We start from the raw sequence: 25,938 nt of genomic DNA on the forward strand, positions 1-25,938 counted from the left end.
ATGATGAGTTTAACCTGAAATACTTGGCAACCCAGCTCTTCGGCTAGTCGGCTACATTGATAAAGAGGCTCAGGCGGAGTAACGTTAGTGTCTAGTGGATTCTGGAACCTCGTGCATTATGGAGAAAGTAAGTATTAACTATTTGGTTAAAGGAATTGCGTGTGATGAAAGAGAGGCAGGCTTTTTAAATGGCCGTGCACATAAGCCACGTTTAAAGTTTTGTAATATTGCTAATACTGAAGCTATACACTTGGCCTAGCCTAGCTTAGCTTAAATATCGAAAACATGCTGGAGCTGACTGGCTGGCTCATAGAACGTTAGCAGCTAAATGTGACACACGATGTGCTGTAACATGCGATCACTACAAACGTTTTGTAAAAAGGGTGGTCTCTTGCTGACTGTTATTATTAGCATTTGTATGTAAGTCTTTAAATAATACAGTTTTAGTAATTCACTCGATTCACATAATAAGTTAGCAGGTTAGCATGTGCTCATGTAACATCTAGAGACTTGTGTGTGTTAAGGGCGCAACAACATACATTCAGTTGATTAAACTGAAATCTGCTTTTCTTGGTCAAGCAAATTGTCATTGGAGTATGTGAGTTCAGGTGTCAGAAAATAAACTATAAAGCAGTGAAATTTGGAACCACTTTTTGCTAAACAAAAGTAATATTTTTTGGTATATTCGTATCTTCCTCAAAAAGTATGCAATAAAACACCCAGAATATGATTATTTATATATATATATTCATATTCGTAAGCCATAATAAGAAACTTAAAGAATAATGTTTAGTATAAAGAAGCTTCGATGGCTTTCTTTATTTCCCTCTAACTTTCCAAGACAGTTTAAAGAAAATTCTAGTAACGGGAAATGAAGGCTTTCCTCTGGTTCTACGCGAGAAGAGTCGAACCTTCGAGAGTGTAGAAAGCTGCGCCATCTCTTGGTCAGGGAAACGAAGCGCAGACAATTTTCTGTGGAGTAAGGGTGTGTAAGAAGATGCAGTCATCACACACTCAATAGGTGGTGTGCCCCAGTCCTGTTCGTGAAGATCTAGGCTGCGTCCAAAATCGCATACTGTGACTAGGGATACACAGAAATTTTGCCAACAGAAAATATCTGGCCAAAAATGGCATTACCGGTTTGGGGCAGAAATGTAAGAACGGGCCAAAACACAATCTGAAAATGTCACGACGACCCTCTTATTCTTGCACAGTGCTCAGATTTCACGCCTGTTCAAGTTTTTATCACGAGTCTACCAGGGTTGATCGATTATAGGCCCTGCTGATTATTTACGTGGATATTGTGCATTTTTATTATTATCATGATATATTATTGATAAAATATTTTCGTTTTGAAACTAATGTTTGGCTCTAAAGCAGCCACCTCTCTCAGAATACACCACTCTGTGGGATAGTGAAATGCACGGCGGCAGCCCATCTGGTTTGTTGATAGTCTCGAGTCCGGCCAATCATTCGGAGGGCTGAAGACACAAAGTCTTTCACTCTCACACAGAAAGCATTTGCCAGCCTGAGCTGCTTCATAGGGCTGTTTATTGCCAAGGTAAAATTATCGTGGCATAAAGCACTTGCAAATAAGCTTTGTGTAACATGAAAGTCATGAATCACAGAAACTAAAGTGCAGTTTACTTGAATATATAACAAAACTGTGCAGAATCAAACTACTCGGTGTGGTTAAGCCAAAGTTAACCACACTGTTGGTTTATGGATTGTCCACGAACAAGTTTACATGCATACAGTGTAAAACACTTTCACTTGGAACAGCTTAGGGCTTGACAAATACAATTTTCCTGTAGAATATAAAATAAAGTTGAAGACAGAACATCTAAACGTCTTTAAATTTACTTTACACTGTAAACCTGTACTTACAGTGGGTACGGAAAGTATTCAGCCCCCCTAAAATGTTTCACTCTGTTGCAGCCATTTGCTAAAATCATTTAAGTTAATTTTTTTCTCATTAATCTACACACAGCACCCCACATTGACAAAAAAAACTGAATTCTTGACATTTTTGCAGATTTATTAAAAAGAAAAACTTAAATATCACATAGACCTATGTATTCAGACCCTTTGATGTGACACACATATATTTAACTCGGGTGCTGTCCATTTCCTCTGATCATCCTTGAGATGGTTCTACACCTTCATTTGAGTGGAGCTGTGTTTGATTATAACGATTGGACTTGATTAGGAAAGCCACACACCTGTCTATATAAGACCTTACAGCTCACAGTGCATGTCAGAGCAAATGAGAATCATGAGGTCAAAGGAACTGCCCGAAGAGCTCAGAGACCGAATTTTGGCAAGGCACAGATCTGGCCAAGGTTACAAAAAAACATTTCTGCTGCACTTAAGGTTCCTAAGAGCACAGTGGCCTCCATAATCCTTAAATGGAAGACGGGACGACCAGAACCCTTCCTAGAGCTGGCTGTCCGGCCAAACTGAGCAATCGAGGGAGAAGAGCCTTGGTGAGAGAGGTAAAGAAGAACCCAAAGATCACTGTGGCTGAGCTCCAGAAATGCAGTTGGGAGAAAGTTGTAGAAAGTCAACCATCACTGCAGCCCTCCACCATTTGGGCCTTTATGGCAGAGTGGCCCAACGGAAACCTCTCCTAAGTGCAAGACATATGAAATCCTGCATGGAGTTTTTCTAAAAAATACCTGAAGGACTCCAAGATGGTGAGAAATAAGATTCTCTGATCTGAAGAGACCAAGATAGAACTTTTTGGCCTTAATTCTAAGCGGTATGTGTGGAGAACCAGGCACTGCTCATCACCTGTCCAATACAGTCCCAACAGTGAAGCATGGTGGTGGCAGCATCATGCTGTGGGGGTGTTTTTCAGCTGCAGGGACAGGACGACTGGTTGCAATCGAGGGAAATATTAATACAGTACAGGGATATCGTGGACGAAGACCTTCTCCAGAGTGCTCAAGACCTCAGACTGGGCCGACGGTTCACCTTCCAACAAGACAATGACCCTAAGCACACAGCTAAAATAACAAAGGAGTGGCTTCACAACATCTCTGTGACTGTTCTTGAATGGCCCAGCCAGAGCCCTGACTTAAACCCAGTTGAGCATCTCTGGAGAGACCTGAAAATGGCTAACCACCAACGTTTACCATCCAACCTGAGAGAACTGGAGAGGATCTGCAAGGAGGGATGGCAGAGGATCCCCAAATCCAGGTGTGAAAAACTTGTTTTTTGCATCTATCCCCAAAAAACTCAAGGCTGTATTAGATCAAAAGGGTGCTTCTACTAAATACTGAGCAAAGGGTCTGAATACTTAGGACCATGTGATATCTTAGTTTTTCTTTTTTAATAAATCTGCAAAAATGTCAACAATTCTGTGTTTCTGTCAATATGGGGTGCTGTGTGTACATTAATGAGAAAAATAAATTAACTGAAATGATTTTAGCCAATGGCTAAAATCATTTGAGTCAAACATTTAAGGGGGTCTGATTTTTTCCGTACCCACTGTATGTGCATTGTAAACATGAAACATGACGTGTTTATGTAGTTTTACCTGTTTCTCCGAAGGCTATGGGGGTTCACATTGACATTGTGATATGATCGCCACCTCTGAAATACAAGCAGTCGAGCACTATGCAAAAGTGTATAGAGAAAACAGCCACAGCTCTATACTAAAAGCTGCACCTGTTAAGAAAACAAAGCATATTTTTTGTGCAGTTGAGTTTGTGACGACACATTTTGCAGAATTTACATATTGTTTATCACTGCATAATATAAATAATTAAAATAGAAGTTTAATTTGTTTCATAATTTACAAGGTGATTTATAATGACTACATCCGTGCATTTTCTGTTGAAAGGTGAATAAAAGACATTTTCCCTACACATTTTATCTTTGAGGAATTCTTTAAAACTGTTATTATAATATAATCTAAACCACATCGACAAAATAAACATGTAGGATTAATTTACAGTGCAATACCCTATCATATATTAAATAAAGTACCAGTATTAAATAAATATGTCGAATGATTTAACCATGGAAAAACACTTTCAGATTCCCGTAGCAGTATAAAAGGTCAGGTGACTCGGGTCTTAATAGATGATGTGAAAATTGTGATCATGCGTCTGGACTGTATAAATCTGGATTTTAGCAGCAGTTAAATTAACAGATGGTTGGATTAAACATGAGGTATTATTCGGTTGGGTTTAGTCACTATTTTATACTCATTAACATGTCAAAATGGCATTCAGTTGTGTTAAAATACAATATAATGAAATTGGCTTTGCTTCTACTCTCTGATCAGAAGTGTTTCTAGTGGTAAAAGTAGACCAAACTTAAACACGACACGATGACATCACAAATATGCTAATTAGTGTGTGACGCCATCAGCGCTATTGTTAAGTGTAAGAGAAACCACTTCTCCTAAAAACAACACTTATCATAAATTCATATAGGCATAGGGGGCTAATGAGAAAAATTAGGCTAAATGATCATACAAGCACGAATACAGTGTTGGCTAAACATAATTTGAAGAGCTAAATGCGCACGGTGAAGAGCTGCTGGACCTCTGTCTGCTCCGAAGGACTTCACTTTCATCGACCCCCCCCCCCCCCCCCCCACTACTGCATCTCGCCCACAGTAGAGACGCCACAAGAGATGTGAGAGGAAGCAGAAGAGGGATAAGCGCAGTGTGAGGAGATCCTTGCTCAGGGTCCTGACAACATTCCTAGGCACGTGCTGAGAGACTGTGCAGTAGAACTCACTGATGTCTTCAGACAATTTGAACATTATGCTGAGTCAGGCTGTTCTCCCCACATGCTCCCCACATCAAAGCTACTACCATCATTCCATGTCCCAAAGAAGTCCTCTCCGTCCTGCTTCACTGACTACAGTCCAGTTGCACTTACTCCTATTCTCATGAAGTGCTTTGAATGGCTAGTCATGCACAACATCAAGTCTGTCCCTCCCACAATAAACACTGACCCACGTTAGTCACTGACATTGCACTGCTCCAAGTCACTACCTCATTCAGCATCGGTCTGCCCCTCTTCAACTACGTCTTCTGACCGGTTAAACAAGGTCTGCTTTCTTGTCACTTTAAACAGGCTGGTAAGCTCTTTGCACTACCCCACATCTGCACTTCACTGGTTTGCACTCTATCTGCCATTATCTTATCTTTTTTCTATTTTAAATATCCCTGCTGATAAAGTTGTATTTTATATATATAATGTGTTATCTGTATGCACTAGGAGTCTGAGAGTAAATAACAATCAGCCGACTTTGGATAACCATAACATACCTTGAATTAAATAAAAAGAATGGGTTTGAACATGGCACCAAAATGTGTAATGTCTAAAATTGTGTTGGGTTTTCCCAGATCACTAAATCAATCAGTCTGTGCTTATAATATTAAGAATAGGTGCATTAGACAGAGCTGCGTCTGTGTGAATTGCGTTTTGTCGTGGTTGTGCTTGTTTGTGTAGGACAATAATCAATGGCGCACTACATTGAGTCCATATAACTAGATGGGGATGCGGAATCCTGTTATTTAAATATGTCATCTGGCTGTTCTGAGTGGATGAGGTGCACAGACTAACATACTATACAAGTGATGGTTGAGGATTTGTTTGCGTCTGCACTGTATGAGGAAATAAAACGGATGTATATTAAACTTGATCTTCAGAGTTACTCTGAGAGTTTATTTTAGAAGCCTTTTACTTTTTGAGAGAAGCTATTGTCAAACACATACTATAATTCGAGCATCTTCCAGACGACCCGTCAAAATACAAGTCCTGTTAACTTGAACACTGAGACGTTGTAGTACCCTTGCATAGGGTACTATATGGTACGACCTGTCAAAATAGTAGGTAAGCAAATGTTGATCTGGGAACCAGGGTTTACTGATGTACAGTGTGAAACATCAGGTTATGAATACCTAGGATATATGTCTTAACCCCTGGTAAATTATAAGTAGTGTGAAACTGATAACCCGGGATTCTGTTTACCCGGGGTTTAAAATAACCAGAGAAAAGCCTTTCTCTGTGAAAGAAAAAAAGATGAGAAATGTTTTGGTTGTTTTGTGTCCATTCAATGTGGGCCTATGGTATTTAAAGAATTCCAACTAACTCCATGTTTTTTTTTAGGCTTCCCAGCTGAAAGATCAGGGAAACAAGGCGCTCAGCGCAGGAAACTTTGATGAAGCAGTAAAGTGCTACACAGAGGCCCTGACATTAGACCCTTCGAGTCACGTCCTCTTCAGCAACCGCTCTGCTGCCTATGCCAAGAAGGGGGATTATGACAATGCCCTGAAAGATGCCTGCCAAACCATAAAGATCAAATCAGACTGGGGGAAGGTGAATTAGTTTAAAAATGTAATTGAAGCATGTATGTTGTATAAAAATTAACTCAACATTTATAATACTTGTTGACATTTTAAGGGATACTCAAGAAAAGCTGCTGCGTTAGAGTTTCTTGGGCGACTTGAAGATGCCAAAGCAACCTATCAGGAGGGGTTACGTCAGGAACCAGCAAATCAGCAGCTTAAAGAGGGCCTTCAGAATATCGAAGCACGGTTGGCAGGTAAGCAATATTACCTTTTAGCTGTTTCGGCCCAGTCCAGAGACACACTATCACACTGTACGCACTGCAGCTGCTTTCAGTATGGGATGTGACATTGATGCGAAATTAGACTTCATTCTCCCCAATTGTCTTAAATGTTCCCGTTCACCTGTGTGTGTTCTTGCACATAGCACTGGAGCTACAGAGGTTGTGTAGCACTAGCCAAACAGGTGTAGCACGTGAATAAAATGTCTGTTATTATCTTAAATACTGTTGTGCAGTGGTTCTCAATTAGTTTTTAAGGCCCCGTTCGTGTGCATTGCTTTGTGGCCACCCAAATATAAAGACTTAAGGGCTGTTCACATTATAAACATAAATATAAAGATAACTATAACTATATTTGCGTCCACACCAGCGGACGGTAACTATGCAGTGTTTTCCAAGATTTTGAGACTTGTGGCGTTGGTGACGTCACAATCTAATTAGCATATTTGTGGCGTTATCGCGTCGTGTTAGTTTTAGCTCGCGCACACTCATGGAGCTCGTCGGAAGAGGGAGTGCATGCGAACACGGAAGAGAGATGTATCTTTGATACATTTCTATATTTCATTAAATGCCACATAACTGTGGTCCACCTGGATCCATCTTGCAGCCCCCATTTTGAGAACCACTGCTGTAGTGTACTACAGTATTTTTTCATCTGAGTGTTAAAGTTAACACGGTGTGTTATGCAGACGTTTGAGTTCCAGTGTGTGTTTGACGATAGCTTTTCTCAAAAAAATCCATGATCATCATGTTTGCTTTAGTAGCCCTATTTTGAAACAAAACTACTCTCTAAATTCTTGTTCGGGCAGTAGGATTCCACTTATGCATCAATTTAACTATTTATTAACCTTAATGTTTTATTACATTAACCTTAATGTTTTATTACATTAAGCATGGGAAATGTTCATTCTCAAAAATGGTGGGTAATGTTCTTTTTTTTTTAAATGGTCGCTTATTGTTTTGTTCTGCAGAGAGGAAGATGATGAATCCATTTTCTGTTCCTAACTTGTATGAGAAGTTGGAGGCTGACTCTCGAACACGGGGGATGCTTTCTGACCCCAGCTACAGGGAGCTGCTGGAACAGCTCAGGAATAAACCTTCGGATCTTGGGACGTAGGTGTTGTTTTTTGGGCTGTTTTAAGACGTACAGTCAGCTGGTCATTAATACAAAATATTCCCGACTGGTTGTTCAGTTCACTTTTATAATTTTGAAGGTGTTTGTAATGAAGTTCAATAAAAGGAAAGGAATGAGACTGGAACCGGCGTAAATAAAATATACTTTTAATTAATAAAATCAAACATAGACAGCCGGCAGCCCCCTTACGGGGGGCTAACTCAAATTTCAAAGGAAATTTTACTGTACATGTGCTTTCGGTTTTGTGTTTTGGGCATTATTTCAGTTAGATTTAATGCTGTTCTGTTGGTTCCCATCTGCCAGATAACATGCCACCATTAGAATCCATGACATTCTAATAGACGCTTAAAAAAAAAAAAACTTGAAGAGTCTCTATGATATTACTAAATCATGGAGAAATCCGCGGGTTTATGAATTGAATATATAGTGTGTAGTGTATTAAGAGAATGTTTTAATTGTGGAAACAAAACAACAATTGTTAGGATTTCTTGTAATCTAAAAATGCATAATGACTAGTTGTAGGCCCTCTGACTATCCTGTTACCCAGTGTTCAACGTTCTTTAAGCCCAAGATCATTAGCAGACGAGATATTTATTTGAATAGTTAAGGGCAAAAAAGCCCATATTTTCCTTCCACCTTACCGTCTAGGCCAACTGTATTCAATAATTTGAGCAGATCATCCGAATCGTCACTGTTAACTGTTAAGTTGCTATATTTAGGGCTGTAAAGCGTTTAACGTGTTTAATACCAATTTATTAGTATTGTTATTATTTAACTTTATTTTAATACTGTTCAAATTCTTTGAAGTAAAAACTGACAGTAGTTGGTGGTAAGTGTCATAAATTGATTGGATTTACTAAATGTATTCAGGAATGCAGTAAATGACTCTGTGAATGAGTAACTGAATAATTGGTTCATCCAATTCATCCGGAATTGTTTTTGTTTAGAGATGAAACCACGATGTATATGCACAACACCTTTCCTGAGGCTTTCTAGGCAATAATTTAGTTGAAATAAATAATGTTGTCTGTTTTAACATGTTTATTATAATTAAGGAAAATGCACATGTGGTAAGTGTAGTATGAAATTTGGTTATGTCGTGACTACAAAAACATTCTTATTGAGCCTAGTCTTTATAGTAAACATCATTTGGATCACAAGAGCAGGTACATTTTATTACTACTTGTAACTTCTATTATCCTTATTTTTATTGATGGTAGGAAACTGCAAGACCCCAGAGTCATGACCACTCTCTCAGTCCTGCTTGGTCTGGATCTGTCTGGCATGGATGAAGAGGAGGAACCAACTCCGCCCCCTCCTCCTAAACGCAAGGAGACTGCTCCACCACCTCCCAAAGAGGAAAATCTGCCTGAAAACAAGAGAATGGTACTGATTGCCAATTGGCCATGGACTATGTTTGGAGTGAAATACTTTTGTACTGCTTAATGCATATTTTGCAGTGTACTGTCTAGTTTTGTGTTTTTCCCACACATATTGCATGCTGCAACAATAGTATTTAGTGTCATTCAATAGTATGAGTATCATTTAATGTAATGTACATGTAATATTTTATACACTATTTGATAAAGGGGCTGTTTCCCAGACTGATCTTAGATTAACCGCGCAGTAGCCAATAGTTAAATTAGGATATTTTCAGTAGATTTGAACAATTCTTGCCCTGGAAATGTCTGATGTGCATCTTGAGACAAAACAAAGACACTGGTAGGGTGTAAGGGATGTAAGTTAAGAAAGCTCAAAGATGAGTTTAAGTCTAGGACTAGGTTTACACTGCGTCTATACCGGAGGCGACTGATGCAACCCGACAAAATACTTTAGAAACACATTTGAACCCTTTATAATTTGAAATTTTGTCCGGTCTGGATGCAGCGTGGCACGATGCAACAAACCCATTAAGAACAAGCAGGTCGCGTTGCGTCTTGTGAAGACACTGTGTTAGACACTATGGGGCAGTTTCCCAAACTGTTGTGTAACTAACTGTGTTCCACTAGGCCTCGAAGGAAAAGGAGCTAGGAAATTCAGCATATAAGAAGAGGGATTTTGCAACAGCTTTGAAACACTATGAAGAGGCTCTAAAGAATGATCCTACCAACATGACCTATCTGTCAAATCAAGCGGGTAAGAATGATACAGGCAGTGGTTTACAATTACCACATACATGTGCAATATTCTCATTGTTTGTGTGCCCTTGCTGTACAGTTATGGTAATAAATGATTAAACTGTCTGTCTATGACACTTTAATTCAGACACATAAGACTCATGAGTTATTGGATGATCTACAGTATAACAACACTTACTCATGTCTAGTGATTGACCTATATTGTTGTTTACCATCCAATACCAATTATTTGCATGTTTATGTGCCTGATACCGGATATGCAGAACCGTTCTTTCTTTAGTTATACTACTGTACGTTATTTCTCATTTCAACCATTTTAAAAACAAAATTGTATTACAACAATAAAATAACAATAGGCAACATAAAGGTAGAAAGTCTATTTCAAAGGAGCTAGGGGAGTTTTGCTGAAATGTTATAATATTCAAATTAAATTTTGAAAATCCTTTTCAACTAAACTTTTAGAAGGTAAAAGGCTGTTTATTAGACTAAAGTTTATTAGAATTATAACATAATTCGCTGAATAACAGTGTTTCCCAAAGGGTTTTTTGAGACTCTGGCGCAAGGTGCTATTACATACTGTATTAATTTGGCATACTTGTGACGACACCACATCGTACTTACGTTTACCCTATAAACCGTATGTACAGTACTGTATATGCCCAAAAAACTGAATTTCCCAAAAAGCTGTCGTTTACATGTTTTACGTTTCTGTTGTTCGGACATAAAAGAATAATTACAGACAAATGGATGTTCATATGGTGCTTGGAAACGTTTGACTAGTTAAAATATGTAGTTTCTGCGACTCACTGAATTGAGCAGATGGCGAGAGTGACAATCCTTTGTCTGGAAAGCAGGATCTCTAGTTTGTTGGGGGGTTCACTGTAATTCATGTAGTTACGGGTTTATTGGGACATGAATTGATAGATTAGGCTACGTGACTGTGAGTTTGTCTCGATTTCTTAGAGCAGACCTTCATAAACTACACATCAGGCATTTGTAACACTGCTCTCTTGTCCAATAATGGCTCTGTTAAATAAAGCTGGTTACACTTTATATTAAAGGGGCCATTTCATGAAAATCAGACTTTCCATGTTAAGGTGCTGTAATCGAGTCTGTTGCATCTACCAACTAAGAAAATTTAGTTTTTGTTTATGTGAGCCTATCTCTGCAAGCCTGTGAGAAAACGAGCCATTCAGATTTAGCTCCCTTTATGACTAGGGATGCACCGATACCAGTTTTTCTTTGCCGATCCGATTCCGATACTGAACTTACAAATATCGGCCGATACCGATCCAAATCCGATATCAGTTATTGTTGACCTTTTAAGGTTTAGAATGTCTGTAAGCAGATAAATTTAATGACTGTGTGAGTTAAAGTCAAGCTTTGCATATTCATGAAATACATCAAAACTAATATACACAGTATGACGGACATTTTTATTAAGAACACTGTGCTAAACTTATAATTGAATTAAATTAAATTTAATCAAGCTATGGAGTCATCCAAATGACAATCTGTATTTTCCAACCATCCAGCATTTCTTTGATTGAAGCTGAAATCACGCTGCTTCTGTGTGATCCATGTAGCACAGCACTCTGCAATGCGTAACCAGAATCCATCCCATGCGCGGTTAAACTCAAAAGGGAATGGGACACACGTTGGAGCTCCAAATATTAGCAGTGAAGCTCAAAGATTTTACATCTTTTAACTGATCCGCAACATGCGACGACACTATAAAATAACTCGGGCAAAGCTGTTTCAGAAATGTATTTACGCGATGGTAAACTAACGCGGTTCAGGCGACGGAAGCCTACATTTTCCACAACAGAGAGAGGCTGATTATCTAGTACAATAAATTCCACAACCTTTTCTGTGATTTTTACAGATTTTTTTTGTCGTCTTTGTGAAGTTTTTCTTGCCTTTTGAAATAATTCCTGCAAGGTTTGGTGCTTTAATTCGTCCTTTTTGCGTTTCGCTTGTACAAACTCTTCGTGATCTTTTCCGTGATGCTTCTGAAGATGTTTGATTAAATGTGTCGTGTTGTAACGCGCAACAGTACTTACACACTGGCAGCTGTGCTGCTTTCTGTTGTTTCAAGCGTGAAATATTTCCACATCTGCGACATCTTCAACGCGCTGAAATTTCCATATAGGCATAAAGTTGGGTCCTGAAAGGTCTCCCCACTAAACTCGCCTGTCGGGCCATTACGCAAAATAAATTTCAAAGTATTTAGTTATTATTTTTAAGTAAATGCATTTTTCTCAAAATAAACGAACGTTTTCTATTTACTTAAATACAGCTCCCCGTTCAACAATTGCTGGTAATTTGGTATCGGATTTGGATCGGTTGTGCTGACTCGAGCATGATCGATACCCGATCCATTCAAAAAGGTATGGATCGGAGCCAAATCCTATCCAGAGTATCGGATCGGTACATCCCTATTTATGACCTAGGTAGCCATTCTTATTATTTTTTTTGAACGTGTCCACCCATGGCGCTACAACCAGTTTTGTTTTCGCAAGCGACATGCGTGAATTTGTTCCAACACCATGGCAAAAGTAAGAAAAAGCATGCTAACTCTTCTGTTGTTGGCTGCACAGACCAGCGGAGAACACTGTTCCCAGCCTCACAGGAGATTAGAGCGCAATGATTTATTTAGTTTTCAATGGGAATTCTCCAGACTGAACGAGGCAAAGCTGCAGATAAAGACATTGTAAGAACCGGTAGTTTTTAAGACCTCAGGGAGCTGTGGCAACTTAAAAGTAGCTAAAATGTCTCTGTGAAACATTTGTCCGTTCACTCATAGAAAGCAATGTGTTTGGCTCGTAAACACGAGACGGGATTGTTCTGTTTAACGTTACTTTTACTTAGAGAAGACGCGATGCGTTTGTCTTGAGTACCTTCACTTATAGAAAGCAGTGTGTATGGTTTGTAAATACACGACCGGCTTGTCATGTGTACTTTTGCATATAGATAACGTGAGGCGTTTGTTAGGAGTCTGTTCACTTATAGACATACCTGTCAACAATCCTGTTAGAATAACCTGACTTTCACACCCATCTCCTGCAACCCTTCCGTTTTGTTATTTCACCCGTGAAACCCCTGGACGCTCACTGGTCTCACCCCCTAAAGCGGTCGTGCCTGGACCAACAGGGACCCGAAGCGCATTTGTGAATGGCCCCGGGGGAAACAGGTATGCTTGTAAAAAACAATGTGTTTGGTGTTCAAAGACGAGACGCAGTGTTTCTCATTCGCTTTGTGACCCTTCTTTCGTGGGTACTCTTACTTATAGAAAGCAGTGTGTATGATTGGAAAATACGCGATCGGTTTGTTATGTGTACTCTAGTTCTGTTAACTTATAGAAAGCAATGTGTTTGGTGTTTAAAGACGTGACGCAGCGTTTCTCATAAGCCTTATTTGACCCTTCTTTCTTGTTTTGTCGTTGGAAGCACAGGCTCACAGCCCTGGCTGCGTTTTCTGCTGAAAAGGGGGCGGAGACTAGCAGCTCATTTGCAGAGACACACACCAAAACAACCCGTTTCTCCTCACATGCAAAACTGGGCAATTAGAGCACGGTATAATTAAAGATCTGTGGTGTATTTGACACATTCTTTGGACCCCTAAGATTTATATTATATTTGTGTAAAAGTAGAAAAAAAAATCTCCTTTAAGGTACACAAGTTAGTAACTACATGCTTATTATCTTACATATTGGTGGTATATTTTAATTGATAAAGCACATATTAATACCTTATTCTGCATTATCTTCTTCTACATACCTTACCCCCTACCCAATACATACACCTAAAAACTGCCTTAAAAGCAGTAATTAGGAGTTCGATGCAAAAGTCGTAGTTAATCTTTAGTTAATACAGAATTGATCCCCATTCTAAAGTGTAACCAAGTGTTTACTATTTAAAGCAAAGCTACACCTGTGCATGCTTTGGTTTTAGTCTTGTGACTACATTGAAATAGCAGCCATGCGCGCAATTCTCAAAATAGCAACAAGAAAGCGGAGTTTATCGAGGAATCAGAGATTACAAAACACATACCCAATTATGGGAAAAATTATCGGGGAAAACAATATATCGTCGATATCTACTCATGTCATCACCCCTTTAAACATGAACATGTTTTTTATCTTTGATCTATGATCTTTTGACAGATAATAATTTACATATCTTGAAAATTTTGTAATTTTATGTTATCAAGCACCTGAAAAAGTGGTGTCTCAGATTGCTTTTGAGACATCATCATTTTCATATGACCTGCCAGATCTGTCCATGCTGTTCCACATGAAGTTGAACACATATTTTTTGGAATGATGAATAAATAACATCGTGCTTCCAGTTCTGTGCTCTGGCACAACTAGCGATTACACTACAAGCGTTTGAGTCTTGAATCCAACTTAAACCGTAACTATAATATATACAGTGGGGCAAAGAAATATTTAGTCAGCCACCAATTGTGCAAGTTCTCCCACTTAAAAAGATGAGAGAGGCCTGTAATTTTCATCATAGGTACACTTCAACTATGAGAGGCAGAATGAAAAGAAAGAATTCCAGAAAATCTTTAAAGATTTTAAGATTTTATTTGCAAATTATGGTGGAAAATAAGTATTTGGTCAATAACAAAAGTTAATCTCAATACTTTGTTATATACCCTTAGTTGGCAATGACAGAGGTCAAACGTTTTCTGTAAGTCTCTACAAGGTTTTTACACACGGTTGCTGGTAGTTCGGTCCATTCCTCCATAAAGATCTCCTCTAGAGCAGTGATGTCGCTGGGCAACACGGATTTTCAACTCCCTCCAAAGATTTTCTATGGGGTTGAGATCTGGAGACTGGCTAGGCCACTCCAGGACCTTGAAATGCTTCTTACGAAGCCGGTGGTTTGTTTGGGATCATTGTCACGCTGAAAGACCCAGCCACGTTTCATCTTCAATGCCCTTGCTAATGGAAGGAGGTTTTTACTCAAAATCTCACGATACATGACCCCATTCATTCTTTCCTTTACAAGGATCAGTCGTCCTGGTCCCTTTGCAGAAAAACAGCACCAAAGCATGATGTTTGCACCCCCATGCTTCACAGTAGGTATGGTATTCTTTGGATGCAACTCCGCATTCTTCCCCTCCAAACACGAATGTTGAGTTTTTACCAAAAAGTTCTATTTTGGTTTCATCTGACCATATGACATTCTCCCAATCCTCTTCTGGACCATTCAAATGCTCTCTAGCAAACTTCAGACGGGCCTGGACATGTACTAGCTTAAGCAGGGGGACACGTCTGGCACTGCAGGATTTGAGTCCCTGGCGGCGTAGTGTGTTACTGATGGTAGCCTTTGTTACTTTGGTCCCAGCTCTCTGCAGGTCATTCACTAGGTCCCCTGTGTGGTTCCTTTGCCTCCGTTTGCTCACCGTTCTTTTGATCATTTTGACCCCACGGGGTGAGATCTTGCGTGGAGCCTCAGATCGAGAGCGATTATCAGTGGTCTTGTATGTCTTCCATTTTCTAATAATTGCTCCCAAAGTTGATTTCTTCATACCAAGCTGCTAACCTAATGCAGATTCAGTCTTCCCAGCCTGGTGCAGGTCTACAATTTTGTTTCTGGCATCCTTTGACAGCTCTTTGGTCTTGGCCATAGTGGAGTTTGGAGTCTGACTGTTTGAGGTTGTGGACAGGTGTCTTTTATACTGTTAAAGACTTCAAACAGGTGCCATTAATATAGGTATCCAGTGGAGGACAGAGGAACCTCTTAAAGAAGAAGTTATAGGTCTGTGAGAGCCAGAAATCTTCCTTTTTTTGTAGGTGAACAAATACTAATGAATTTCAAAATAATTTATTTGCAAATTATGGTGGAAAATGTGATTTTCTGTATTTTTTTCTCATTCTGTCTCTCATAGTTGAAGTTTACCTATGAGGAAAATTACAGGCCTCATCTTTTTAAAATTTGATTATTTATATATATATATATATATATAACGCACGCACACACAGGGCTCTAGACTGCCACTATTTTAACTATCAGTACGACAAGTTGTCCTTAATGGTCGCACTTGTAAAGGTAGTCAGTTTTGTAAAAAAAGTTTGTGAAATAAAACTCATGTCTGTTACAGTATTGTGCATTTGCTCTTACATTGTGCTGGTGCAGCACTTTTATTTTGATGAACATTACAAACAGATATCTATAACGGACTGGCCCAAAAACACTCACTGTATTAAAGGAATTGTTCTCTTATAAGAGATGTTCACAACAAATAAAGGAAGAAAGTAGCTTTAAGAAACATGTGCTTTAAATATGGTCGTGTTGAAAGCCAGTTTACTTGTACAATAATATACTTTTACAATAACAATAATCACATCATAAATAATTTGTATTAATTCCTAATTTATTTATTAATGTATTTGAATAAAGTTTAAGTACCTCATCCCATGACAACTGGTGCTACCAAATTTAGGGCTGGTGCCCTAATCTCAAATGTTATATATAACAATTAATATGTCCTTAATATGAACGGTATCTTTACTCTATTTCAGCTGTGTATTTTGAAATGGGGGAGTTTGATCAATGCAGAAACCTTTGTGAGAAGGCCATTGAGGTGGGCAGAGAGAACCGAGAGGACTACAGACAGATCGCCAAGTGAGTGTTTGTGCATGAAGTTCCATGAATCTTAAATAACTAGTTCTAACTCACTGCAGCTCTATAAAAAAACAATGCCACACAAAATGTATTTAGTTTTTCTCTATAGTATTTACAATTGAATACTTATTTTCTCTCTCTGGTTGCAGGGCATATGCCAGGATTGGAAACTCTTACTTTAAGCAGGAGAAGTATAAAGAAGCTTTCCAGTTCTTTAATAAGAGTCTAACAGAGCATCGCACACCTGACGTTCTTAAGAAATGCCAACAGGTCATTGCATTTTTTATATATTTTATGAGTTGAAACGTTTAATCATGCTGTACTATCGATCAAAGGTCACTTATTTTAATTGCAAAAGCTCTATTGTTATTAGGCCCCAAGTACCAAGAGGTGCAGATTGTAGAGGGCTGAAAAAGAGGTGCTAAAGCCCCATTGAAAGATTTATCATACCTATGGGAAAAAAAGGTTTTGTAGTGCTTAGGTGTGCGTCTGGTCAAAAGGCTGGCTTTGTTGCACCTCCAAAATCAGGTTAGGGTTGAGATGAAGTTTCTATGATGTACCCAATTTGGTAAGATTATTGCTCTCAGCCATGTTGGATGTACTGCAGTACATTGATCTGTAAACCTTAATGTGTTTAAAAGGGATAGTTAACCCCAAAATTAAAATTGTGTCATTGTTTACTCGCCCTTAAGTTGTTCCAAACCTGTATAAATTGTATTGTTCTGATGAACACAGATACATGTATTTGGAAGAATTTGAGCAATTTTCAGTTCTGGAACATCATTGACAACTATAGTATAAACAATTAACGGGGTAGTCCAAGTGTCCCTTTGTTCTTCCAAATATCTCATTTGGTGTTCAGCAGAAATCTTTTTTCTACCAAGATGTCCCGGATCTGAAAATTGCTCACATTCTTAAACATATTTCTGAGTGTTCATCAGAGCAAAGACATTATACAGATTTGGAACAATTTGAGGATGAGTAATTGATGACAGGATTTTCATTATTGGGTGAACTATTCCTTTAAGCCACGGTAGCCCCCCTCAACACAAAACTGAATATTTTAAATATCATGCAAAGATTGGCTTGTCCAGCATTTTCTGCTTCCACCTGTGACCTCACAATTATGATGATAATGCGGTCAGCCCTGAAAGGCCATCCAGAATATTGTGCCACTGAAGAATTGAAGCAGTCTTTTAAAATTTTCACTTGCAGGCAGAGAAGATGTTGAAAGATCAGGAGAAACAGGCCTACATCAATCCCGATTTGGCACTGGAAGAGAAGAATAAGGGCAACGATGCCTTTCAGAAGGGTGTGTGTATGTGTATATATTTTTTTTGTGTGTCTGCGTGCGTGCGTGTGTGTGTGAGCAAAGGTGTTTCAACTAAATTCACAATCACAGTTACCTTGCATGGGAAGTTTGTTTGTTGTAGTAAGATATGGTGTAGGAGAGAAGTGGGGTAGATACTGATGGAATTGTTGCTGCTTTTTGTGTAGGTGACTATCCGTTGGCCATGAAGCATTATTCAGAGGCTATCAAGAGAAACCCGTATGATGCCAAGCTCTTCAGCAATAGAGCAGCTTGCTATACTAAACTGCTGGAATTCCAGCTGGCTCTAAAGGTACAATCACACAAATATACACAGACAAAGACCAATTATTTTTTTGTACACTATGGTTTGTTGACATGACATGGCATTTTTACTGTCACACAAGATAACAATGCAGTAAATGACCAAACATTTCTTTGGCTTATTTGGGCCAAATCTCAAAATTGAGACATTATTTTAATTGCTGTCTGACAGAAACTTTAACATTTTGTTAAATGGCTAAATGTTCTGTAATGTCCAACATTTTAAATCTGACGATGAAAACATATTGCACAAGATTTTCTAATACTACCTTTCCCTCACAATGATCTTGTAATATAACAAACCATACAGACCCTTATTTACATAAACAGAGCTGACTAGTTTTGACTTCACAAATACTGTGTAGATTGTTTGTTTGCCATTATGTTGGTGAACTCTTTAATCTGGTTATAACTCTGTATGGTTAACCACCTTTGCTTATTGATTTGATATGGTCTAATGTAATACCCATTGAACCCAGCTAACAAATGTATGCTCTGAGAACCTTTTCCAAATGTTCTGTTTTGGTTGTGGGAATGTGATTTAAAATGTCCAGTTTGCTTAATGTTGCACGAACGTTAATTTATGGTTAGCATAATGTTCCTAAAACATTCTTTCCACTTACATTTTACTAAAAAATAATGTTCTGAGAATATTTATTTGGAACAAAAAAGTTTAGAGTAGGTTATTAAAATGTTATTTTAGCAGTGCTGCAACATTCTCTTTCAACATCATGTTTATTAAGAGAGACGTTCACTTTCAAAATAAATGTACATCATTTTCTCACGCCCCATGTCATCTAGATCTTTTTTTTTTCTTAAGTCGAAAAGAAATTAAGGTTTTTGATGAAAACCTTCCAGGATTTTCTCCATATAATGGACTTTATTGGACCCCAAAAGGTTGAAGGTCAAAATTACAGGTTCAGTGCAGCTTCAAAGAGCTTTAAACGATACCAGATGATGAATAAAGGTCTTATCTAGCGAAACAATCTGTAATAAAAAAAAAGTTTATGCTTTATAAACAGAGATGCTCGCCTTGCTCTGTTCTGCGATGTGCGTTCATGACTTCACATAATACGTAATTACGTTGAAAACTTGCACGTTCAACTTGTAAACACTGACTCTGTACTTCCGCCTACTTCAAGGACCTTTTCAACATAATTACGTATTTTGTAATTATGCTCATCGCAAAACAGCGCAAGGTGAGCGTTTCTGTTTATACATCGTAAACATTTTATTTTAAAAAATGGCTCATCGTTTCACGAAAGATACCAGACGATGAATAAGGGTCTTCTCTAAAGTCCTTTGTAATTTTGACCTTCAACCATTTGGAGTCCAGTTTCAGTGCAGCTTCATTCACTATATGGGGAAAAATCCTGGAATTTTTTTCTTCAAAAACCTTCATTTCTTATCGACTAAAGAAACAAACACATAAACATCTTGGATGACATGGGGCTGAGTAAATTATCATGAACATTTGTTTTGAAAGTGAACTACTTTAACATCGTTCCAGCTACAAAAAAGTATTCAACAGTTACATGTTCAATCAAATGAAAATCTTTAACAGTTGGTAAAATTTTATAAAATGTAAAAGATGAATATTTAGATTTATATGTATGACAATTAATTCTAAGTTGTCCGGAGTAAGAATTTTCTCCTATTAACAGTTAAGTGTTAAAAATAATATGTCAAGCTTTTCTTAAGTCAAGTCAGCTTTATTTATATAGCGCTTGTTACAATTTTCATTGTTACAAAGCAGCTGTACAAGAAAACATTGACTATAAGTAAAACATAAAAAGTTATGGAAGTCAAAACACAGGTCAAATATCAGACACACAATCAATTCCTATATGCAGTGTTAATGAAATAAGACTATCAAATTCTAGCAGCCCCCCCGGCCAGGCAAACAGTGCAAAACAGTATGCAAACGGTGGCGATGAACCCAAAACTCCATTGGAGGAGAAAAAAAACCTCAGAGGGAAACCAGGCCTAACCAGGGGATTCCAGTTCCCCTCTGGCAAAAACTGCTGCCTCTGCACAAGCTCGACAGTGCCTGCACAACAAGGCAAAATAAAAAAAGTTAGATTTTAAAATGATCATTAATAATGTAATAGTAATAATCTAATGACCTGCTGGCACTGAGATTTGAACCAGCAACCTTCTGATCACAAGCCCAGCGCTCTAACCACCAGGCCACAACTAGTGAGCGTAGTGCACGTGATGGACTATAATACGTTCACTCAAGTAGTGAGGAGCTAAACCATGCAAGGCTTTATAGGTAATAAGCAAGATTTTAAAGTTTATGCGATGCTTTATAGGTAACCAGTCCAAGGTTGACAGAACCGGGCTAATATGCTCATACTTTTTTGTACGCATAAGAACTCGAGCTGCCGCATTTTGGACCAGTTGGAGTTTTTGTAATAGGCCTGCAGGGCAACCACCTGATAGTGCATTACAGTAATCTAGTCTTGATGTCATAAAGGCATGTATAAGCTTCTCTGCATCTGATGGTGACAGCATATGACGTAGTTTAGATATATTTTTAAGATGGAAAAACGCAATTTTACAGGTGTTGGCGACCTGGTTCTCAAATGACAGAGTACTAACGACTATAAAGCCAAGTTTCTTAGCTGAAGATGAGGGTTTTATGGAACATCCATCAATAGTTAAGCAGTATTCTTGGTTGTTACGTATGGCGGTTTTAGGTCCAATAAGTAACACTTATTTTTGTCTGAGTTCAGTAATAAAAAATTGCTATTCATCCACTTTTTATATCAACTATGCATTCCACTATTCAATGGAATTGCTGTGTTTCATGAGGCTTCGAGGAAATATAAAGTTGCGTATCATCAGCATAACAGTGAAAGCTTACTTGCGCTTTGGAACACAAATATGTATAATACAAATCACAGAATCATCTTCATCAGAGTCAAATAGATTTAGAAATTTTAGATCTCAAATTTGCCTTTATTTGCGCTTGATTTTCTCAACATGGCAATAGCATATACAAAATACAAACAATCAAGCCTGCGCTCAAGTTATTGGAATTTTATATTTCTTCTTTTTGGCAAATAATCTTAAATCTATATGAATGAAGCTTAAAACAGATAAGCCGTTTTTAAAATATGTGAGTTTTTTTGTGATCACACAATGCTTTCATTTTCTGAATGCATCCCAGTAACTACACAACACAAGAACTTTCCACTGCTGAGTGGAAACGTGTAATTGTATCATTTTTAAGAATTGATCTGAGATCGTGACAGCCCTAATACTAAACTATGTTAACAATTATCCTGTTTTTCAGGATTGTGAGGCTTGCATCAAACTCGACCCTAACTTCAGTAAGTGCTATACATTTTGCTTCAGTCAGTGTTGTCTTTGCACACGTTTTTCTACCTTATCATTTCTTATTTTTAGTAAAGGGTTACACGCGCAAGGGAGCAGCACTGGAGGCGATGAAGGACTTCACAAAAGCAATTGATGTGTATCAGAAAGCGCTTGAGCTCGACTCCAACTCCAAGGTGTGCTAGTACTGCCCTGTTGGGGAAAACTCTTGGTAGATTTGGCTGGTTTCACTTACTGGTTTTTGTACTCCACCCTGCAGGAGGCCACTGAGGGTCTGCAGCGTTGTATGATGAGCCAGGCGATGCGTAACGACAGCCCTGAGGAGGTAAAACAAAGGGCTATGGCTGACCCAGAGGTGCAGCAGATCATGAGTGATCCTGCCATGCGCATTATCTTGGAGCAGATGCAGAAAGATCCACAGGCCCTCAGCGAGTATGACACAAATCTAAACAATATTCAAATATTTCCGTTTTGGGTAAAATGATTTAGTAGTGTAAAAAATAAAGGCAAAGTATATTACTCTAAAAAGCAATTGCTTAAAATCAATTATGTTTAAATCCTGCATTACAAAACACAAGCAGTACTACAATGTTATTAACATGTTTAAAAAAAGTTAAGGAAGTTTGGCTCTGATTAATGAATTGATCAACCTGTTAACCTTGTTTATTTTCTGCCTATCTAGTCATCTAAAGAACCCCGTCATCGCTCAGAAAATTCAGAAACTGATAGATGTTGGGCTAATAGCCATCCGGTGATCACAGGAAGGCAAAGAAAAGCAGTAAAATATTCATCTGCGGAACAACAACAGAAAACAACAAAGGAGAAGGCAACATTTAAGAAATAATTTGCTTCATCAAATGTAACACACCCTACCCTATTCCATTCACACCAATGTGATTTATAGTTGAGTTGGTCATCAGTTTACAAATGCTTTCAGAATCTGAAAAATATTGATATTTAAAGGAGTAATTATAATAAAATATTTGTTGTTTTTATTGCTGTCCTGAACAATCTACTTTATACAACAGTTACATATAGCCCACAACATATAATGCTAATAACTGAATTTACAAAAAAAATCCGTTCCAATGTTTCTATACTCTTGGTTCACTTGCTTGTTTTTAGGTTTTGTGATAGTTGTTCACTTATTTGTCCTGAGCCAGACCAGTAAGCAGTTTAATGGCTAAAGAAAAACAATGGTCTCATGAACAACTATCACAAAACATTGAAATACACTGTGATCTTACCTGGACGATCGTTGATTAAGAAAAAAGGCTATACAAACATTTGAGCTGGGTAATTTTAGTAATTTCCGTTATTATTCAGTTTTGTGGACAATATGTACACATTGGTCATGTGAAATAGGTTGTTTGGGGTAGTACTAAATTAAAAACAAACGTTAATCTTTTTAATAAAATTGTAAACATTTATCAGATTTTGAAAGGCATATGACTAGCTGTATATATAAAAATTTTCACACAGTTGGCCAGCCAGAAATCTAAATTAATCATTCTTGTGTTGTAATACAATGCACTTCATTGGGAGGATCTTCATAGCAAAAAGGCATTGCTCAAGTGAAAACTTTCAGTTTATAGCTTGCAATGAATAACCGACTGTGATGCAATATTGGTTAAAATAAATATCTGGATCCATTAGTTCTGTGTCTGTGACTCGCACCTTCTGCTATCGTCTTGCCATGCAAAGAAAGCCTGTGCATGTTTGGGTCCATGTGTTTGGACTGAATGTTTACTATTATTGTTTTTGCAACATATGTACTGTGAACATTATAAGCAAACCATGCACTGTATATTGATCGCACTCTTAAAGATCCCGCGGACACCCTGTATAAGTATTTATCAACTTTTAATACTGTTTGAGACAATTACGGCCCCTAAAAAGTATTGAAAAGACTTAAATGCTGATATCCAAGGTATTCTATTTTGTATCATTGTTTTATATTTGTCCAAAGAGGTCATATGCATAAGTTTGCCTGAATTGAATCATTGCAGGCGAATAGTGGGAGGTCCATTTACACCCGGTTGTTAAACAACATTGCTGACTAATGGGGAAATGCAAGTTTTCGTGCAAATGTTTGAAGTTTTCAAATTAAACTTCAAATCTAAAAGGAATTGGCCATGGTCCAAATCCGAGGCCATGGTCCTCAGTCGGAAAAGGGTGGCTTGCCCACTTCAGGTTGGTGGAGAGTTCCTTCCTCAAGTGGAGGAGTTTAAGTATCTCGGGGTCTTGTTCACGAGTGAGGGAAGGATGGAACGGGAGATTGACAGACGATCGGTGCAGCTTCTGCAGTAATGCGGTCGATGTACCGGTCCGTCGTGGTGAAGAAAGAGCTGAGCCGCAAGGCGAAGCTCTCAATTTACCGGTCAATCTACGTTCCTACTCTCACCTATGGTCATGAGCTTTGGGTCATGACCGAAAGGACAAGATCCCGGATACAGGCGGCTGAAATGAGCTTCCTCCGCAGGGTGGCTGGGCGATCCCTTAGAGATAGGGTGAGAAGCTCGGTCACCCGGGAGGAGCTCGGAGTAGAGCCGCTGCTCCTCCACATCGAGAGGGGTCAGCTGAGGTGGGTTGGGCATCTGTTACGGATGCCTACTGGACGCCTTCCCCGGAAGGTGCTCCGGGCCCGTCCGACCGGGAGGAGACCCCGGGGAAGACCTAGGACACGCTGGTGGGACTATGTCTCCCGGCTGGCCTGGGAACGCCTCGGTGTCCCCCCGGAAGAGCTGGAGGAAGTGTCTAGGGTGAGGGATGTCTGGGCATCTCTGCTTAGACTGCTGCCCCCGCGACCCGGCCCCGGATAAGCGGTAGAAAATGAATGAATGAATGAATGAATCTAAAAGGAATTGTTCAAAATGTAGAAAACACAAATTGGATATGGTCATTTTGAAAAAGAAAAGATTTTTGCAGAAAAGACCAACAACTGTATTGCTTTGGCAAATAGTGTATTTATATACAACGGTGTAGCAGAATGGATAAATCGACCGTATAAATTTCATTAATTTAATCATGACAGTTTATAGATCATGCATTTAGAAAATAATTATTAAAACATGAGTGAAGAAATCCATTTATTTTGCAAGCTTAGAGCCTCTGATTACGAACACAACGACAGTTTCAAGGGATTGGTTTAATCTAGACAAGTATAAGTAAATAACAAAACTGCATATTATTTAAACCAATTTTTAAATAATACTAAATTAACATGAGATTGGAGAAAAACGCCTATAATCTAACAGTGCATAGATAATGTGGCATTTGTCGGCATTTAACAAATAGACAATATTATTTGCTAGAAATGTTTACAATGCTATGCCTATGCTGTGATATCATAAATATCAATGATTGCAAGGAACTGACCATTTTTACTCCCATGAACAAAACAACCAATTTACAGACGACTTGACCAATCAAAGTGCCGATATTGTGTGCCGCCTTTTGCTATTCACCATTTTATCTGAAAATCAAACCACAAAGTTTGACAGGTGGCATGAAATGTTTTGTCCCCCATGTAATTGTTTCCCCTTAGGTCTGTGGCTTTCAAACGGCCCTCAAGATGGATCCAGGGAGGCCACAGATTTTGTGAAATTTTTAATTTTACTGATGTTTGTTTGCATAAAATCTAAGACTAGCAACCAAAAGAATAGAAGTTTCAGCATTGAATAACTGAATATGTTTTTGGTAGAATTTATAAGTCTTTATTTTTGGGGGCCGCAAAGCTATGTACAAAGGGAAAAGGTTTGAGAACCATTGCTTTAGGTAGCTAGTTTTAATGACTGGTCACAAAGTTATAGAAATATCTTGTTGTATTGCTAACCAAATAAGCATTGCAGCAAATTACCTTGCAGCAAGCTTAAGCTGTACAAAATAAAAGCGTTAAAATTAGAGTTTACAAAAGGCAATTTATTTATTAAAGCTGATGTAACCTGCACGCCAGTAGTTTTAGGTCAACATCTGCTAAACAAAGAACCATCACTTGATATTTGAAAATAACCATGGCTTTATTATGGTGAATTATAGTAATAATTATTTAAGCATGGGTGTCGGAAGCATAAAATGTGGGTACACGTCCTCCTCAGAAAAACATTTTAGAACGCACAAAATACGAATAGTTTGACTATCGCGAAGCAAGTTAGAGTTGGCTTTTTGCCGAACACGCTTATCAACATGTTCACATCACATATCGGACCGTTCAAGCATTTACTTTCAAAAAAGTGTAATGTAATCGTAAATCATTTTAATCCGTTTTGATTTTCAGTTGCTGGAATATCATCAGTTAGGCTTTTTTTCCCATTAGAGCAGTGTTACTCAGTGTTTTTCAACCATGGTTGAGTTAGAGGATGAGTTTCTGCAGAAAATCATACAATGACAGGGATGTCAAACTCAATTCCTGGAGGGCCGCAGTTCTGCGCAGTTTAGATCCAACCTGCACCTGCTTGG

The 25,938-nt window shown here is 38.4% G+C and overlaps 1 protein-coding gene across 2 annotated transcripts; it reads left to right on the forward strand.

Annotated features, from left to right (window-relative positions):
• stip1 (stress-induced phosphoprotein 1) lies at positions 1-22,473 on the forward strand. 2 transcript variants are annotated; one of them, XM_079473231.1, is made up of 14 exons: positions 1-127; positions 6,135-6,344; positions 6,429-6,570; positions 7,566-7,707; positions 8,950-9,115; positions 9,739-9,865; positions 16,403-16,505; positions 16,655-16,775; positions 17,721-17,817; positions 18,003-18,127; positions 21,440-21,476; positions 21,553-21,656; positions 21,740-21,912; positions 22,163-22,473. In XM_079473231.1, the coding sequence occupies exons 1-14, from the start codon at positions 119-121 to the stop codon at positions 22,233-22,235; spliced, it is 1,629 nt and encodes a 542-aa protein (XP_079329357.1). In that variant the 5' UTR covers positions 1-118; the 3' UTR covers positions 22,236-22,473. The 2 variants fall into 2 exon arrangements, with proteins under 2 accessions (XP_079329357.1, XP_079329356.1); XM_079473230.1 differs by having other exon boundaries at positions 25-127; positions 17,721-17,823.
• The last annotated feature ends 3,465 nt before the right edge of the window (positions 22,474-25,938 follow it).

The sequence above is a fragment of the Barbatula barbatula genome, assembly GCF_947034865.1.
Source record: "Barbatula barbatula genome assembly, chromosome: 2".
NCBI lineage: Eukaryota > Metazoa > Chordata > Actinopteri > Cypriniformes > Nemacheilidae > Barbatula > Barbatula barbatula.